At 56.4% G+C, this 18,297-nt stretch overlaps 1 protein-coding gene across 6 annotated transcripts in view; it reads left to right on the forward strand.

The window, feature by feature from the left end:
• NHSL2 (NHS like 2) overlaps positions 1-18,297 on the forward strand; it is a 151,749-nt gene that overhangs the window by 80,582 nt on the left and 52,870 nt on the right. Inside the window, exon 1 of one of the 6 annotated variants that reach the window (XM_073360622.2) lies at positions 3,620-3,710. The exons of 4 other annotated variants lie outside the window; for them this stretch is intronic. Coding sequence is in view for 1 of the 2 variants with exons in the window: in XM_073360619.2 (XP_073216720.2) it covers positions 3,647-3,710 (64 nt within the window). In the remaining variant the exon portion in view is untranslated. Of the gene's footprint in view, positions 1-3,619; positions 3,711-18,297 lie in introns of those variants that run through there. One more of the 6 variants, XM_073360619.2, reaches the window with a different exon arrangement.

Below are 18,297 nucleotides of genomic sequence, written 5' to 3' on the forward strand. Positions count from 1 at the left end.
TGGCTAGATTGTCGGGCTCAACGGGTAGTGATCAATGGCTCCATGTCTAGTTGGCAGCCGGTATCAAGTGGAGTACCCCAAGGGTCGGTCCTGGGGCCGGTTTTGTTCAATATCTTCATAAATGATCTGGAGGATGGTGTGGATTGCACTCTCAGCAAATTTGCGGATGATACTAAACTGGGAGGAGTGGTAGATACGCTGGAGGGGAGGGATAGGATACAGAAAGACCTAGACAAATTGGAGGATTGGGCCAAAAGAAATCTGATGAGGTTCAATAAGGATAAGTGCAGCGTCCTGCACTTAGGACGGAAGAACCCAATGCACAGCTACAGACTAGGGACCGAATGGCTAGGCAGCAGTTGTGCGGAAAAGGACCTAGGGGTGACAGTGGACGAGAAGCTGGATATGAGTCAGCAGTGTGCCCTTGTTGCCAAGAAGGCCAATGGCATTTTGGGATGTATAAGTAGGGGCATAGCGAGCAGATCGAGGGACGTGATCGTTCCCCTCTATTCGACATTGGTGAGGCCTCATCTAGAGTACTGTGTCCAGTTTTGGGCCCCACACTTCAAGAAGGATGTGGATAAATTGGAGAGAGTCCAGCGAAGGGCAACAAAAATGATTAGGGGACTGGAACACATGAGTTATGAGGAGAGGCTGAGGGAGCTGGGATTGTTTAGCCTGCAGAAGAGAAGAATGAGGGGGGATTTGATAGCTGCTTTCAACTACCTGAAAGGGGGTTCCAAAGAGGATGGCTCTAGACTGTTCTCAATGGTAGCAGATGACAGAACAAGGAGTAATGGTCTCAAGTTGCAGTGGGGGAGGTTTAGATTGGATATTAGGAAAAACTTTTTCACTAAGAGGGTGGTGAAACACTGGAATGCGTTACCTAGGGAGGTGGTAGAATCTCCTTCCTTAGAGGTTTTTAAGGTCAGGCTTGACAAAGCCCTGGCTGGGATGATTTAACTGGGAATTGGTCCTGCTTTGAGCAGGGGGTTGGACTAGATGACCTTCTGGGGTCCCTTCCAACCCTGATATTCTATGATTCTATGAAGCAGATTACCCCAAATGAAAGAGCTGGGGGAGGGGAAGGGGAACGTCTTTACTGGGTGCAACCAAACCCCAGGTCTGACTCTGTCTGCCTGCAGCAAGCTGGAATCCTGACCCAAATCAGCACCCCTCCAAGGGAGGCTTTTGAGCTGTGGGTTTGCATATGGTCCCCTCTCTACTAATGAGCCACAGCTGGAGCTCAGATCCCGGCCCAGGGCTCGGACCCAGCCCTAGCTGCTGTTGGATGTAGGTGTTTGTTTTGCTGGGAGGTGAGCCGCTGTTCCCCGGCTCTTGCAGCAAGAAGGCCCCAGGCTCACTCCTGATCCCCACCCACCCCAAGCCGAGGGGCTGTAGGAGGAGGAAGTGCAAAGAGAGCTTGGGAATGGGCTCTGGGCCTCTCACCGCCCTGGGCCTGGCCTGGAGTGACTTGTTGGAGGGCTGTTCTGAGCTCTGTGGGAGCTGCACTGGAGCAGTCTCCAGCCACACCTCATGCCGACAATAATCAGGTTCTTTGGGGGTAGCATCATGCTCCAGAGCCCAGACTCCTACTCCCCAAGACGTGATTCCTCGGCAGGAAAGCCATGGAGGGAGGCAGAGTGTGCCCTGCCTGTGCTGTCCCTGCGCTAGGGATTCACAGGCCTTTCCTCTCCAGGGCTGGCAGTCTGGCTTCCTCCCCAGTGCTCTGCCCCTTGCAGTGCAGTCACTCTGGGGTGAGGGGCCTGCGGGCTGGGTGCTGCTAGTCGGCGAATGCTGGTAGGGAGGCAGTTGAACACCCTGGCTGGCTGGCTGGGTGGTGGCAAATGGGCCATGCGATGTGGGGCTAATGAAGAGCGAGGGCTTCGTTCACTGCCCCACGGAGCTCCGGGTCCTTCTCCTTTGAAAGCTGCACGCTTTTCCAACCACTTCCTCCCTCGTCTGGATTAGACCTAGGACAGGGCCATTTGGGTCATGGCTTTGCCAGCCGGGCTCTGCTGCCCCCTGCGTTTGCAGCATGCCTTTGGAGTGACTGGAGGGGGGCTGTGACTGCCATCCTGCGTGGAGGGACAGCCTGGCCGGCAGAGGCCCTGGGGTTCTCCCAAGTGGGTGAGTTGCCAGCACCAGCAGTACTAGGGGTTCGGCAGGGATCAGCCTCCCAGCAGCACGCTTCAGGCAGAGGCCTAACCCTTTGGCAACTCCAGAGCTTCATGGAGTGCCCCCTCCTCCTCCCCCCCCTTCCGCTCGCCCAGGGTTGAAGGTGGCGCCTGCATCTCTCTAGGGGCTGCCTCGTGCTCTGCAGGCCAACAACTCTGCCCCACGGAGCAGGAGCCCTGAGCCAGCCTGGCCAAGTGAACACTGCAGTGCCCCTGCTCCCTCCAGCGCCATGGACAGCCCACAGGGCGGTCAGGCATGTGCAGATGGGGTGGGACAAACGGGGAGTGGCAAGGGGGCTGAACCGCTGGGAAGGAAAGGGGTGGTTGGGCTGCAGTGCGACTCCCCACATTGGCCCAGAAGTCTTTGTGCCAGTCACGCGGTGCTGCCTGGGGTAGGATCTGCGCCTGTGACCCAACCGCCGCCCCCCCCACCCCACCTCACCCCACCCCCTGTACACACAGTGCTGGGCAGCCTCCTCTCCCACTGACTTTTGGGGTTGAGGGTGCTCAGCACCTGGCAGCACCCAGCCCCTGCCTAGGGCACCCATCACTGTGGCAGCTGGGTGCAGAGAAATGGCCCTGGGAGTCGACAGGAGCATTCTGGGGCACTGGGAGGGCTCCAGTTCCAAGGGCTGGCATTAACCTGTGTCTCTGGGAGCTGGCAGTGGGCTCCTTGGGGGAGAGCCACAGCCCAGGAACTATTGCCAAGGGGGGAGTTTTAGACGACAAACCTGCATCCCTGATCCTCCGCTGCAGGCCGGGCCAGCCCCTTGGTGCTGCTTGGGGTGGGGGGTTTGATATGGCTGTGGTGGGGAGCAGCTGAGAGGCAGCTCTGCTGCCTTGGGTGGAGCTTCTCCATTTCCCAGTGGCTGGGCATCTGGCCATCAGCGTAGGACTATAGACAGGCCCAGCCTCCCACAGGGGCTGGCTCCAGCTAGGAACCCTGGGAGGGGTTTCTCTGCCTGGGGATAACAGTCCAAAGCAGGGTCCAGATGTGTCTGAGGAGGGAGGGAGAGAATGCAAAGCAAGGCCCCTCCCCCAGCCTCCTGTGCACTTGGGAAGGAAGAGGGGACAGGGCCAGGACAATGGGCTGCAGGGAACTGACTCCAACAGCCGGTTCCTGGTCATTTCCTCCCTCTGTCGCTGGAGCGGGGTGGGGAGGCAGAGGAAGTTCACCCCTCGAGGTGTTTATGACACAGGACCCAGTGGGCACCAGAGGCAAGCGCCGTCCAGCCTGTGAGCGGAGCTGTGGGGACCCCCAGCCAGAGGAGCCTTGGCTGCCGGGGCCGGCTGGGGGACCCGCCCCCTCCCCTCCACGCCTGGCTGGAGCGAAGGCACTATTTGGAAGCAGAGTTGACCCGAGCCGTGGGGTGTGGCCAGGGGTCTCCGGCGCAGACTCTTCTGTTGTTTTGGTTGGATGTTCCCATAATCCCTGCTCTACCGCGGGGGTCGGCACTTTATGTGGAGTCATGGGCAGCTGCCGCACGGCCATGGACTGGTCTGAGTCACTGGTCCTTTCCCGGCACAGGGCAGGTAGGATGACAGCGCGGTGAGTCCCATGCCAGTGGGGTGGAGGCCAGCTGGGCGTTTGGTGAGGAGCACAGGCAGGACACCAGAGAAACCCTGGAGCATTGGGGATGGTTTGGTTAGGTGCCAGTGATGAGCTTGGCACTGGACATGGCACATACAGGGGCATCTTGCTCTCCAGTGGGGCAGCATGGACTTGGGGCCCCTCCAAGAATTCTGAGGTAGACTCTGAATCTGGTGGGGTCCCACCTGTCTGGACTGGGCCCAGGGCAGAGATCACTGAACCTGGCCTGCATATTGGAGGCAGTTTCAAAGACGTCAGGCTGGTTCTGACCACTGATGTGGGGGCTGCAGCACGGGGCGGCAGCCTCTGCCTTTGCCAACAGCTTTTGGGACTTGTGACATGGCACTGGGTCCTAATGCAGGGGTTCCCTTAGCAGGGCAATGGGGGCGTTGGTGTGCACAAACCAGCCCCCCTTTATAAAGCTATTCTGGGGTGTGCTCAGCACTGGGCTGGAGTCCTGGGCAGAATGGTGCTCACTGTGTGCTAAGGGCTGCACCTGGTGGCGAGTAGCTGGGTTAGCGAGGTGAACTTGATGCCAGAGGCAGCTCTGGAGCCAGGCACAGACATCCTGGTCCACAGCTGCACACCCAGCACGTCACCCCTTTGCAGGGCAACAGGTAAAAGAGACTGGAAGCCCCCACTCCCAGGGACACTGCGGCGCTGCTGGGTAGACAGAGCAATAATGGTCCCTTGCTTGGGTGTTTCTCTGTCGGGGAAAGTGAGGAGATGCAATGAGTGAGTCGCACACCCAGAGTGCAAACTGCCTCTGCTTCCTTCTGCCCCTCTAATCATGCCCAGACTCAGTGAGCAGCCCTCCCTTCACTGGCAGCCAGGGCGGGGAAGCCACCTGCCCTCAGCCTGGCTCACCTTCATCTCTCCAGTGGGCTGCTGTCTCCAGAGTGGCCTGTGCACTGGGGGCTGTGGCCATGCTGACACACTGTAACTTGTGTTCATTCTGCCCCACTGATCCTAGGGGGTGGGGACAGAGCCGGGATGTGGCATGAGCAGCAAGGAAGTGCAGCGAAGCACCACTTGGAGAGTGTCCTGTCTGGCTGGGACCTGGCAACTGCTTCCAGAGCCTCTCTCCTGCATATGCGATGGGAATATCTCAGGGCCAGATGGTTGGTGGGGCGGGGCATAATACAGCTTAGAACCAGAGCTAGAAATGGGATAGTTGAACCCGCCAGAGCCCAGCCAGGTCCATTCAGCTCCAGCGTTGCCCTGTCAATGGGCAGTTGGTCTGGCTAGTTAGCTTTAGTTACTGTTGGTGACACTGTGCTGTGGACACTCAGGATTTTGGATGTTCCAGCTAAATGAGGGTTCATATTTAGGGTCCAGCTGCTCTGGATTCTATGGGGCTCTCCTTCATGTTCTGGTACAGGTCCCTGCCAGAGGAAAAACATTGAGCTACGTGGACCAGGGATCTGATCTGACGTGGCAGCTGGTGGGGTGCAGGGCGGATGGACCAGGAGTACGGTCTGATGTGGCAGCTGGTGGGGTGCAGGGCGGATGGACCAGGAGTACGGTCTGATGTGGCAGCTGGTGGGGTGCAGGGCGGATGGGTCAGGCGTCTGACCAGGACTAGACCACATGGAGTCTGGTCACTTGGCAGGAGGCAGGTTTCCAGTCCAGCTGTGTCAGCGATCTGATCGGGAATGGTTGGAGCTAGCTATTGGGCTGGAGGGCCAGAGGTCTGATCTGTGCAGGAGCTGAGAGATCAGTGGGCATGGAGCAGCAATTAGTGCTTCATGCAACTGCTGTGGTGCATCCCCTGGATTGTCCATTGTGCTTTGGGGACGTATTTGGTGGCCAGGGCTCGCACTGATGGATTGTGCAGGGTTCTCCAGCTGTGCTGCCCTCCTCCACAGCCAGGTGATGGGGCTGGTGCCTGGCTGTGCAAGCCAGCACTGCTGTAGTCCTTGCCCTGCTTTCTAGTGCTACCCCCATGCCCCGGGGTTGTAGCTCAGTGCTGCCTTGCTGAACCTGGCCAGGAGCATGAGGTTTTTCCTTCTCCCTCAAGTGCTTGTTTGAGTTTCCCAGCCCCTTGGGATGTAATTACTCTGCTGGCAGCTGTGAAAATGGCAGGGAGCCCTGCTGAGCATGCATTTCCATCCATCCAGTGCTACAGCAGGCTCACAGGCGGGTGTCTGAGAGCTCTGAATCAGGAACTGGCTCCCTCCAGCACTCGTGGCTTCTGCCATTGTACTGTTTGGATGTGCAGTAAAGTACAGGGCAGCACCGTGACCGGGAGAGGAACAGTGACTGACTCCAGGACTCCTGCGTCCAAATGAATGGGAGCACAAGGTGGTCTCCATGACCCATGGTCTGTGGGGCACTAGGAGGAGGGGGATACGGAGTGGAGGGGGATATGGAGCAGCCAGAGGGGATGGAGTGGGTGTCAGAGCTGAAATCATATTGGGAGGATCCAGAGCTGGAAGGCGAGAGAAGGAAGCTCTTTATAGCTATGGGAATGTGCCCCCTTGTTGCTGAGAGGAGGGTGGCACTGCCCTATTGGCACTGAGGCCATGTGAGCCGGGAGGTTCTTGGGACTCCAGGCTTCTGCCCCAAAACAGCTTACACAATACACTGAAGAAAATGGAGAACATGGCTCCATGAAAGAGACCCAAATGTCATTGAAAGGCAGGCGCATTCCCGCTGGGTACGTGGGACCTGCGCTGGGGAGTGCAAGGGCTGAGCAAGGAGTTCGTGTGATCACCAGTGGCAGGGGTGCTTGTGTGATGGCCAATTGGAAAGGCATGTGGGCATGAGTGGGGTATCCTGGGCTGGGTGTCGTCTGGCTTACCGGACAGGTGTGTGTGTCTGAGATGCTGGCTGGCTGCCTGGCCCGTGGGAGGTAAATGCTGGGGTCCCAGAGCACAGGGTTTGCATCCCCTGTGTTCCGGCTCCCCTCCTGGGCTGGGGTGGGAGTTCAGGGCTGCATTATTTGGGTGGGGAGGGGGTGCTGGGAAGGTGCAGGCAGTAGAGCGTCTGCCATGGGTGCTCTGGATGACTGAGTTCTGGGCATTGCTAATGGCTTCCAGCCGATTGTCCTTACAGCTGGGTGCTAACTCTGTGTGCTCTTCCCCACAGGCCCCGCTTCCCTTTCTGTTGGGTAATGGTATTCTCTTCCTGCCCTGCACCGTTGAGCAGTGGTGCTACGTGCTGGTGACAGCCATTGCATCCCCCAGAGGCAGCTGCAGGGCTGGGAGGGGTGGGGGTGGGGCCAGGACCTTTAGGCAGAGCCCTTTGCTATAGACTTGGGGATCGATGTTATTTCAGCAGCTGCGTGCGGGGTCAGGTGTCTGCCCTGCCCTCCCAAGCCCTTTCTGATCCCACGTGTCGTGTCGTGCCTCTTGGTCCCCTTGTGCAGCCTCATTCCTCTAACACACAACTTCCTTACATTGCCCTTGGGGACGGAAGAACCTGCATTGCCGTGAGGGTAGCGAGGTGCATGGGGAAGCACCATCTTCCTGGAGTCTTGGGTTCCCCGCAGCATGTTAGTGCCTGGGAGCTGCAGCTTCCCCAGTCAGCAGCCGTCAGCACTTCTGCAAGGGCAGAGCTCAGCAGCGACTGTGACAGCAGCCCTTCTCTGGGGGACCCTTCCTTTGTGGCAGGGCAGATATAGTGCTGCCCACAAGCGCAGCTGTCCTCCCCCATCGTGCCCACACACTGCCCTGCCAGTGCGCCTCAGCCATGACTGGGGGCATCTCTAGGGGGAGAGGGGAGTCCAGCCTCTGCCAAGACTGACAAAACAGCCAATGGTGGACACCTGCCCTCTAGGAACTGCACTGAGCCCTCCCCTCCCCAAGGCCACTGGGATCCTGAGCAGTGACTCCAGCCTGGGCTGGAATTGCACCAGGGCCTCCATGCCCTACACCCAGCCCCGGGTGTGCCTCACCCAAGTCCCTGCCCATGAGCCTGGGTCTTCAGCACGGCAGTGGAGAGCCTGTGTTGCTGCTAGGCCATGAGGCTGGCCCGTGGCCCATGCCCATCGCAGCTGTCAGCCTCCCCCATTCCATCATGACAGGAGAAGCCAGGCTTTCACTGCTGGCTGGTTTGGTACCGGCATGATGGGGCGTGTGCCGCTTGGAAACTGGGCAGTGCAGCCTGCAGGCAGCTCCCACATCCTCTCCTTCCTCTGTCTGCCCTCTATGGACGAGTTGACAAGCTGCCCTGCTGGCTGCTCCCTCCACACCAGCATGCTTCCACTTTCCTCTACACTAAGCTATTTGGGGATTCTGTGCACTGGAGGGGCTCTTCTGTCTTCTCTGTGCACTTGAGACACAGACAACATTGCTGACCACTAGGGAGGGGGTGCAAAGGGGAAAACTAGGAAGAGCCCCCTCCCCACAATAATAAACCAGGCCTAGGACAGTGAGGCCTGGCTGGGACAGCCTGAGCCGGTCTGTGCTGTGTGACTGAAAGCGCGATGCGGTGAGTTAGGAACCCAACAGCTGTCTTTTTATTAAGTGCTACAAGCACCTGAGGCCTGGTCTCTGTGCAAAGTTGCTCCAGTTTCCCAGTGAACTGTTTTTTATAGAAAGCAATCAAGTGAAGCTAAGTCGATAGGAGCCAGATTTAAATTGAATTTGAATGTCCACACAGGGCTTTGCACCATGGTACCGAAACCGCTTGAAAATCTTGGTGGTAGTGAAAGCAGTGCCGCAGGGATTGCAGGCGAGGCCTGAGGTGTGCCCAGGCGGAGTTCAGATCTAGATCCAGACCCACCCTGAGCGGGTCACTTCTCTCTCGCGGCTGGGCCCTGGCCCTGTGACAGCATGCTGCAGCTAGAAGGCTCTCCGATGGCAAAGTTGTAGGGCTCTGTAGGCTCCCCTGGAGCTCTTGCATTCATCCCCTGGGGTGACTGTGCGTACCTGGCCATGGACTCTTACTTTTGGTCTGGGCTTTGGTTCTGGTCCGTTTCGAGAAGTTGGTGTAAATAGATGGCTGTTGGTTGGGGGTGCGGGGCAGCGCCTGAAGGCCCCCTGGGGAATCAGGGCCCCAGCGTGCTGGGCTTTGCACATACAGTGCATAGAGGCAGCAGGGGCCGCTGTGGGAGGGAAGGCGGAGGGCAGTGACCGACAGTTTCCCTGGAGGAGATGGGAACCTCTTGGTGGCGCCAAACCAGCGGGAAGTGTGGGTGTCGGTTTTTTGTTTTAAATAAATAAAATCAGTTGCTCCCACTGCCCCCCCCCAGGGCCGTTCTGGGGGGATCCCTGGGGCCTGATCTGGCAGAGTGGGGACCTGAGCTTGGGGGCAGGGGGCAGACTGACCCTTTTATCCCATTCAGTTTCCAACAAATTCAGCTCCCAGAGCTGCCGCAGAGTGTGAAGTGACAGCGCCCTCAGACAATGAGAACGCAAGCTGGCCTCACTACCATTGGCCCAGCCCTGACCCTGGCAGCTGGTTAGCCCCTTCCTGGGGCCGGTCTGGGGCTCCCAGGCAGGCCCTTCGGCACGGGTCATCCCTCGCTGCGTTCTTGGCCCTGGCCCGCTGTTGGCTGGATGGCACTCACTCTACCAGTGTTTGTGGGTGTCATGGAGTCCCCGGGCAGACTCCATGACACCCACAAACCCAATGCTCTGGAACTGCTCCCTACGAAGCCAGGCAGGACTCTGGGGAAGTCTCCTTTCTGTGAGCAGACTGTCTGCAGGACACACAGCTCACACAACTTCCACCTTCCTGGGTCTGACCTCGGAGCATTCAGCATCCTCTGCCCCTCCGTGCACTTCCCACAGCGAGTCCGCCCAGGCAGGCTCCTGGGGAAGCCAAAGGATCCTGCACCCCAACTCCGCAATCAGACGTGACTCTCAGCCAGCCAGTAAAACAGAGGTTTATTAGACGACAGGAACATGGTCCAAAACAGAGCTTGCAGGTGCATAGAACAGGACCCCTCAGCTGGGTTCATTTTGGGCGGCAGTGAGCCAGACAACCACGTCTGCACTTCACTCCATGTCCCAGCCAGCCCCAAACTGAAACTCCCTCTGGCCCCTCCTCCTCTGGGCTTTCCCCTTTCCCAGGCCAGGAGGTCACCTGATTCCTTTGTTCTCCAGCCCTTTAGCTCTCACCTTGCAGGGGGGAAGGGCCCAGGCCATCAGTTGCCAGGAAACAGGGTGTCGCCCATTCTCTGTGTCTAGACCCCTGCACACACCTGCCCTCTAGGGCTCTTCTATGATCATACACCCATATCCCACCCCTAAATACTTAAGAACTGCATAGGGGAAACTAAGGCACCCCCACACTATTCAGAGGAAACATTAAGGACAGTCCCAGTTCATCACAGTGAGCAAGAGCTGAATGGGGCTGCCCACACCCTGCGCTGCGGGGCTGCCGCCAGCCCTGAGCACGGGCTCGTGGCCTCCCAAAGGGGGGGCAAGTGGGGCAATTTGCCCCGGGCCCCCACAAGCGTTTTCAGGGGCTCCTACAAGAGTTTTCGGCAGCAAGGGGTCCTTCAGTGCCGCTGAACACACCCAGAGTGAAGGACCCGCCGCCGCTTCTTCTGCTCTGGGTCTTCGGCGGCAATTCGGCAGCGGGGGTCCTTCCCGCTCCGTGTTTTTGGCGAAGTGCCCCGAAGACCCGGAGCGGAAGGACCCCCGCCGCTGAAGACCCCAGGCCCCCTGAATCCTCTGGGTGGCCCTGCATGGGTTACAGCTCAGCAAGGTACCCCAGGCGGGGCGGCCAGCAGGGTGCCTACCGCCGCTCTGTGCCAGGCACTGTCCAGCTCTTCGTGCAAAGCTCTGGAGCCCCCTAGTGCACTGCTGCCTGGTAGGACACGTTATCCCCCTACCCCCAGGGATTGTTCCCCAGCAGCTCATGGCAAAGCGTTGTTCTGTATCCCTTACAGAGGACTGGCAGCAGTGGTACAGGTGCCTTCCCTGTGCATGGAAAAGGGGGCTGCTTGGTGCTGGAGATACCAGGGGTGACCTGACCTGCCTTGCCTGTTTCTGCTGGAGCTGTCCTTGGAGGATCAGGGGTCTGAGGAGGTGCTTTCCTTGCCGTCCAAGGGCTGGGGGGCTAGAATCTGTCCCAAAGAGCTTTTCTCCCAAAGGGGCAGTTTAGGCAACAAACCTGCTAATAATAAAACAAACAGCTTGAAACAGCCTGAAAAAAACTACTCCCCCTCTGCAGTGCTCAGTGAGATCCTGCTGCTCTCTGTTTGTCCACAGGGTCCTTCAGCAAAGACAGTCAGGCCTAAAGCCTCCAAGAGTTAAAAGGGCACAGATCTCATTCGTTTCCTTTCCCGGTGATCCTTCGAGCCTTGGGTCTGTGGATCCAGGAGGTAGCAGGAGAGAGTACAGGAGATGAGTGGCTCGATTTGGCTTTCCTGTCTTGGGGGATTGCAGCACCTGGTACCTGCCCAGGGGACAGGAGAGAATGAGAAACCAGGGGACAAAGAAGTGGTAGCTCCTTGCATACACAGCCTCCCTTCGCACTCAGATGAGAGTGGCACAGAACTGCCCTGTCCCAGCACTGGTAATACTCGGTGTGCAGCTCGGTCTTGCCCGGTATTTGTGAGCCATGGTGCCATTGGCAGCCCTGCACCTGGCTATTCCGGTTCTGGCTGACAGAATCAGGCCCCCTCCTCGTAGCTTTTGGCCGTTGCTCCCTCGAAGGGGCTGAGTGAGTTAATTTGATTAATGGCTGAAGTACTAGGTCAGGCTGCATGCCACTTCCATCTCACACAGCAAGAGCACAAGACATGCTGGGCCTGATCCTGTGCCATTGGCTGACTGGGCCAGCTGCTCAGATGCGGTGAAGCCATGGGAATGCGCTGACGTCAGTGGATCAATGGCACTTCACCCCAGCCAGGGTCTGGCTCTGTGGCTCCAGACTCAAATAAGCCAGCCGTGGCATTTCAGTTAGCTACAGGGACTCTTAATGGGATCTGAGCAGCAGGCAAATTAATGCCCAACTTGTTAGCATAAGTAAAGGTGGGCGTATTCCCAAGCTGTACCCAGCCCACTTCCTGCCTAGTCTCAGCTACCAGTGCAAGCTGCTAAGTGCTTCATACTCTACCTACAGCACTCCTCCTTAAAGGGGCAGTGACCATACAGCCACCAGCGTTCCCCTCTCTCCGCCCAGCAGCACATCCTCACTGCCCATCACTCCTGTTACAGGCTAAGGTGCACTAATTTGCCTATGGGCAAATCTCCTGCTAACCCAGGAGGGTTGTGGCTGGCTTCTGCCCTACAGCATGAGGCTTGTGGTTGAAAGTTGTTCAGATCTAGGGGTGAGGTCTGGCTAGGGTTGCCAACTGTCTAATCACACAAACCCAAACACCCTTGCCCCGCCCCAGGCCTGCCCCTTCTCTGAGGCCCCGCCCTATTCAGTCCATCCCCCCCTCCCTCTGTTGCTCACTCTCCCCCACCCTCACTCACTTTCACCAAGCTGGGACTGGAGGTTGGAGTACAGGAGGGGATGCAGGCTCTGGAAGGGAGTTTGGGTGCAGGATGGGGTTCAGGGCTGTGGCATGAGATTGAGGTGTGGGAGGGGGTTTGGGGTGCTGGCTGTGGGAGGGGGCTCAGGGCTGTGGCAGGGGGTTGGGGTGCAGGAGGAGATGCGGGGTGCAGGCTCCGGCCAGGAGGTGCGTACCTTGGTCGGCTCCTAGTTGGTGGTGCAACAGGGCTAAGGCAGGCTCCCTGACTGCCTTGGCCCCATGCTGCTCCAAGAAGCAGCTGGCACATCCCTGCGGCCCCTGGGTGAGGGGCCAGGGAGGCTGTGCGTGCTGCCTCTGCCCACAGACACCACCCCTGCAGCTCCCAATGGCTGCAGTTGCCAGCCAATGGGAGCTGCGGAGTTGATGCTCGGGGGGAGGGCAGCGCAAGGAGACCCCCTCCTCCCCTGCCCCAGGGCCACAGGGATGTGCCAGCTGCTTCCGGGAGCGGGGCCAGGGCAGTCAGGGAGCCTGCCTTAGCCCCGCTGCGCTGCCAGACTTTTAGCAGCTTAAAATCTCCTGGTTTGGCTTCATTGGCCTCCAGGAGATAGAGCCCGATTCCGGGAGACTCCTGGCAAAATTGGGAGGGTTGGCAACCCTAGGTCTGGCTCATTTACAGAGATAAGGGTTATCGGTAAAGTCTGGGCTGAAGGTCAAACATGGGGGGGTCTCTGGAACTGGGGTTTTGCTGGGCCAATCTGTGGTGGAAACACCTGGGTTGGGGAGAGCCTCCAGTTCCCAAAGTATGCAGGGCTGCTTATCTACATACGGATCCCTGAAAGTGGGGTCAGCTCACAGCTAGTCTCTGCCAAGCGGGGGTGTCAGTGGTGGGAGCAGGCAGAGGCATGCTGAGTTCTTTCCTACACTGTGCTGTGTGAGCACCTGGAGAGAATGGTATTGTGGTTAAAGTACTCTTAGGTTCAAGTCCTGGCTCTGATACTGATTTGCCTGTGGCCTTCAGTGGGTCCCATTGCCTTCTTGTGCCTCAGTTTCCCCACCTGTAAAATTCAGCATGCACTGGGGCATTACAGGGCTCATTGAGGACTAATGTTTGTGAAGCATGAAGATTGTACTGTTTGGAGCACCATTCAAATGCCTAGAAGTAAACTACTGTTTTCCTCGTTTTGGCTGTCATCTTCTTACTGGGGTGGGTGCAGCGTCCAGCAGCCTAGGTTACAGGGCAGGCACAGAGAAAATGGTTTGTGGCTTGCTGTCCCACACATCCCCCATGCTGGAGCGAATCACCCGGCTTGGCATGGGAACAGAATCTGGAGTCCCATTTCCTCTGCTATCCAGATTCAGGAGGGTGAGTGTGAGAAAGTGCATGACTTCACCTCCTTCCCCTCCCCGCAGGGGGAGCGGAGCTGCAGGAGGGGTTTGGACAATGTCAGAAGGCAGTTCTCTGAGTCAGGCCAGTCACTGCCCTCCCTAATCCAAGGGCTGAGCAGAGAGTGGTGGAAGAAGTGCTCACAGCAGGCACCGAGGGGTCCAGGGAGGATGGTGGGGCTTTGCCACAGTCTACACAGGGCCCGTGAGCTTTGCCAGGCTTTTTGTAAAAGTGCCACGTTTGATGAGGGGGACAACCAGATTTCCCCTCTCTAATGGTGACCATGGAGCATCTGGAGCTCTGCAGAATGGATCATTCTGAGACCCGAGCAGGATCTGGGTCCTTTAGAAGAGCTGCCTCATGTGGAGCATCCCCAGAATGGAAACCTACCCTGGTTTGTTTTGATTTCCTGACTTCCAGACAGGAATAAATGAATTCTCCTGACTCTGTGAGGTAGGATGGAATCACAGTTTCTCCATGTTACAGGTGGAGATACTGAGTAGGCAAGAGACTCTCACGCAAGATCACCCAGGGAGTCAGTGGTGGAGCTGCGGATAGAATCTGGGCCTCCTGATTCACTCATTCCAGCTCTAACCACAAGACCCCACTCCTCTCCCAGAGCCAGGAGAGAACCCAGGAGTCCTGACTCCCAGCTTTGCCCTCCCCCCCAGCTCTAACCACTAGACCCCCCTTCCTTTCAAAGAGATTAATCTTCACTGTCTCCTTTATGATAATCTCCTTTCCCACCCTCCATACCCCGCACTGTGCCTCCCCTAGGAAGTCGCCCAGCTGGCCTGCGTGGGGCCGTGTCCAGCTGCGCTGTGCTGTGGGGTCTCTAGGACTGTATCCCAGCAGGTTCCCAGCTCTTTGACTGGCAGCGCCTCTTTGGCTGTTGCTGTTTTCACCTTTTATGGCTGTTCTGTCCCTGAGTAGGTGACAGTGCTCCCATTGCCATGGTGACCGCTCCTGAGTACTGGGGAGCAGGGGAGCCTCTGGGCATCCATTGCTCCTGCCAGGGCTCTGGGAAGGAGGGGCTGAGCTGGTGCAGGTTTCAGGCCAGCCCAGTGGATCCTGAATGTAGGGCACTGCCATTGGAGGCCCAGATGGCTTGGGGCATTGGGGATGCACAGGGGGCTGAGGCGCAGGCCAGTACAGCTGGTCAGGGATTGCTAGAGACAGTTGAGGGGTCAGTGGAGGAGGCACTCAGTAGCCCCGTGTCAGCAGAGAGGCCAAGGACTCACCAGGCCGTGGAGACCGAAGTCCTAGCTGAGGCTCCCTGGTAGGGTGGAAGCTGACCCTGGCCCATAGATAAAGACAGACTCCATGTCTCCCGACCCCTGAGCTGAATCAAAGCTTTCATTGAAAAAAAATTGTGTGTCTAGCACAAAGGAGACTCTGAAAAATAGGAGTTTGTATTTACAAATCAAAATAATGGTCTCTTCCCGTTCCCAGGCTGGAGAGGAAACAGTGGGATGCGCCTCTGCGGGGTGGAGGGTGCAAAGGAGTTAGTGAAGGAAAGTTAAATCAAAGAACAAGGTGAGCATTGCTTTCCTGGATCTGTTAACTGAGTGTAACTGCTACCATGTCACCTTCATGAATCTGCAGCTTGAGAAGGGTGAATTGCCCCATTCATCTCTATGATCTGTTAACTCTGAACCCTAACAATGATACTGTACATACTAACATTAACTATTGATGAATATTTTAGCAGAAACAACAACCAATATGCTTATCTCACAATCCCAATTTGTCTCCTACCTACTAAATGCCACAAATGTCCCTTACTCAGCTGCCAAAACCATTCACTCCTCCCACGACAGCTTTGCCAATGCAGTTCTCTCCTGCAAGGGAAAAATCTGCTGCACAGTGAACAGTGGAAATGTGGGACTGGTATAAACTCCATTGAATTGAACAGTAGATTAAATAGCACAGGGCCCACTGTTTAGATTGTATTAATTATTGTCATTGAATTCCATCAGAAGTGGCATTGTTTAATTGAAGTGAAGCCGGTGCAGAAGTTCCAGCCCACTGCATCGGAGTGCTGCAGCATGCAGTGATTTTGCCCTGGAATGATTGGTGCTCCTGGCTGTCCCCCTGGTTGCTGCCTGAGACTTTCTAAGACCGTGTTTTCAGTTGCTTATACCTTTGCAAGGCTTTAACCAGCCAGGCTGAAATGTCCCATGCCGGGGATCTGACTTAGGCTGGCTGAGTTTCAGCTCAAACAGTGCAGCCATTTCTGAGACCAACATTAGGGGAAAATATGCTATTTTGCCCATGCTAAAACCATTCTTCCAACTTTCACAGAGAAGTTCTAGCACCTCCATGCTGTTAAGCAGGGGCTTGAAATTTGGTGGAGGAGTTTCCTTTGTGTCGGGGATGTGCGTTAACTGTCCCCTTGGGAAAATGCCCAAACTAAGTCAAGCCTTTGAAAAATCTCAGTTTTCACATACTCAGTAGAAATTTGTTTAGAGTTTGGTAGCTAAATTCTCCCAAAAGTCTCCCTGTGCCAAGCGTGCTCTAGCCCCTCCCATCTCCTAGTGCTGATCAGACTGTGCAGGCCTGCTCCATCCCCAGGTCGGGACAGAGCATGCTCCAGCCTGGGAATGCAGGGGCTGAATGGGGCTACTCTACAGTTGCTGTCATGTTGAACTGACATGTTGACTGTTGAACTAAGAGCAGGGAGTCTGTCTCCTGTGTTCTGAGACCTCCCACCCCCAGCTGGCACCCAGGCAGCCTGGAGAAGGGAGAGGAAACAGTTTTGATGGGAATGCAGAGAGGTGAGGAATGGAGGGGAAAAGATGAAGGGGACGGGGGAATAGGAGCCTGAAGAGGAGATGGGTTAGGTGAAGGAGTGCGGGGGGAGTATGGGGGCAGAAGCTGGGATGGGGGTTGTAATAAGGGTTTGGGGGGAGAAGGGGCAGGATCTGGGGGTGGGGAAAGGATAGGACTAGGGGGAGAGAGGAAGGATAGGTTGGTGATGGGGCAGGAGTCAGGGAGAAGGAGATGGGAAGGGTAGGAGCAGGGGGGGCAGGAGTTGGGCATGAGCTAGTGGGGAGAGGAGCAGTGAAGGGACAGGAGCAGAGGAAGAGGCTGATGTGCAGGGGCAAAAGGGTCTGTAACCACCAGAGTGCACTTCCCTAACCAGTCTGGAATTGAATGTAACATTTCTGAGTCTCACCAGTCCTCTGCTGTCAGCAACTAGCAGGGAAAGCCCAAAGCAGTGTGTGTCTCATCCCTCTCTAGTGGCAGGTCCCAGCCTTCTCCTGCTACCCGTCACTCCCTTAGCTCAAGTCATGTATCTAAAGATTCTTGCCCTGTCTGTATGGTTCACAGTATGACAGTTTGGGGATTAAATAAAACCTTGGAAATTGCATCCAATACACCTTCATTAAAGAACATTATTAAGGTTGCAAAGCCAAACACTGAAAACATAGGAAATGCCAAATGAAGGTTGCCCAACAGCCTTAATTTGGCCCCTTTGTGCGTGAGCATTATGATATGATCTTCAGCATCCAGAGCTGTTAACTTGGCACATTTAAGTGGGGCAGCTGCACCAGCCTGTGTGTGAGTTCAGTGTGAGTCAGGCTTCAGATGAGAAACGTTCTGTGCAATCCCTTCTAAATCCCGTTGGTTCCTATTTTCTGCTGCTCTCCCAGTGGGCACTGCCCAGCATGCATTTCAGCTCAGGTACCACAGCGAATGTCACCCAGCTCCTCTGACAGAGCGCTGGGGCTGCTTCTCTTCTCACTTACGCTGGAGGAAGCTGAAATCAGTGAGGCATACCAGAGGAGGAGCAGGCCTGTTATTGCCTTGGCATGCCCAGTCAGAGCGAGTGGCAGGAAGGGGGTGAGCGTAAGGCTTGCCATTTTGGTGCCTTTTGTTTCCAGTGCTTGAATTCAGATTGTTACCAGGACTGAGGTCACCGAGCTCCCTGTAACCGTCCTCCAACTGCTCTGAAAATCGGCCATTGTGTTACCATTGCGTTGCTACCACACCACCTGCTGTGGCCACTGGTGCTTTGTTACTGGTGCTCCACCAGCTGGAGCCACTGCAGAGTTTGTTTGTATGTCTGTGCCACCACTTGTTGCTAGTGTCTGGCCACCGTGTGTTACCACCTTCCATCAGCGAGGACCAGAGTGGCAAAATCTGCATTGCTATTGCTTTGTGTTTGCTTTGAGACTATTCAGTGAGGAGAGTTTTGATGGTGCCATGGATTTTCTCATTCTTTGCGCTCTCTGCTGTCTGCTCTTGTTCTCTCCCCACCAGGACTGGCGCCTCAGGTACAGGCAACCATTGTAGAGTGACGCCACCAAATATTAACATTACCCAGAATTAAAATGACTCTCAGGAACTCTGCTGAGCTTTTCTCTATGAACTGGTGATGCCCAGGCACTAGGGAAAGGCTTGGAGGGTCCTGTGGGTGTGATTCCCAGGGGTACCCTCTGGGGGGGTACACACATACACCAGTCCAGGAATAAGATGGTCACCCAGCCTGTAGGGCATGCCCTTCTCCTAGGAATCTCAGCCCAGCACCAGTGCCCAGCCCCCAGGCACCAATGCCTCCTCAAGGATTGACGCTAATCAGAACCCAAGGCAGAGAGCACATGCACCTGTTGCTAACACAGGTCCCCCTGCCCAAAGCCTCACAAACCGCAGTACAGTACAGGCTGAACATTTGCTTGCACACTGTGATAAAGAACTTGGAAGACTATGTGTAGCAGCACCATCTGGTGACCCCTGTCATGCCAGTACCTATTAAGCAAAGCAG

This window comes from Lepidochelys kempii, chromosome 9 (genome assembly GCF_965140285.1).
Source record: "Lepidochelys kempii isolate rLepKem1 chromosome 9, rLepKem1.hap1, whole genome shotgun sequence".
NCBI lineage: Eukaryota > Metazoa > Chordata > Testudines > Cheloniidae > Lepidochelys > Lepidochelys kempii.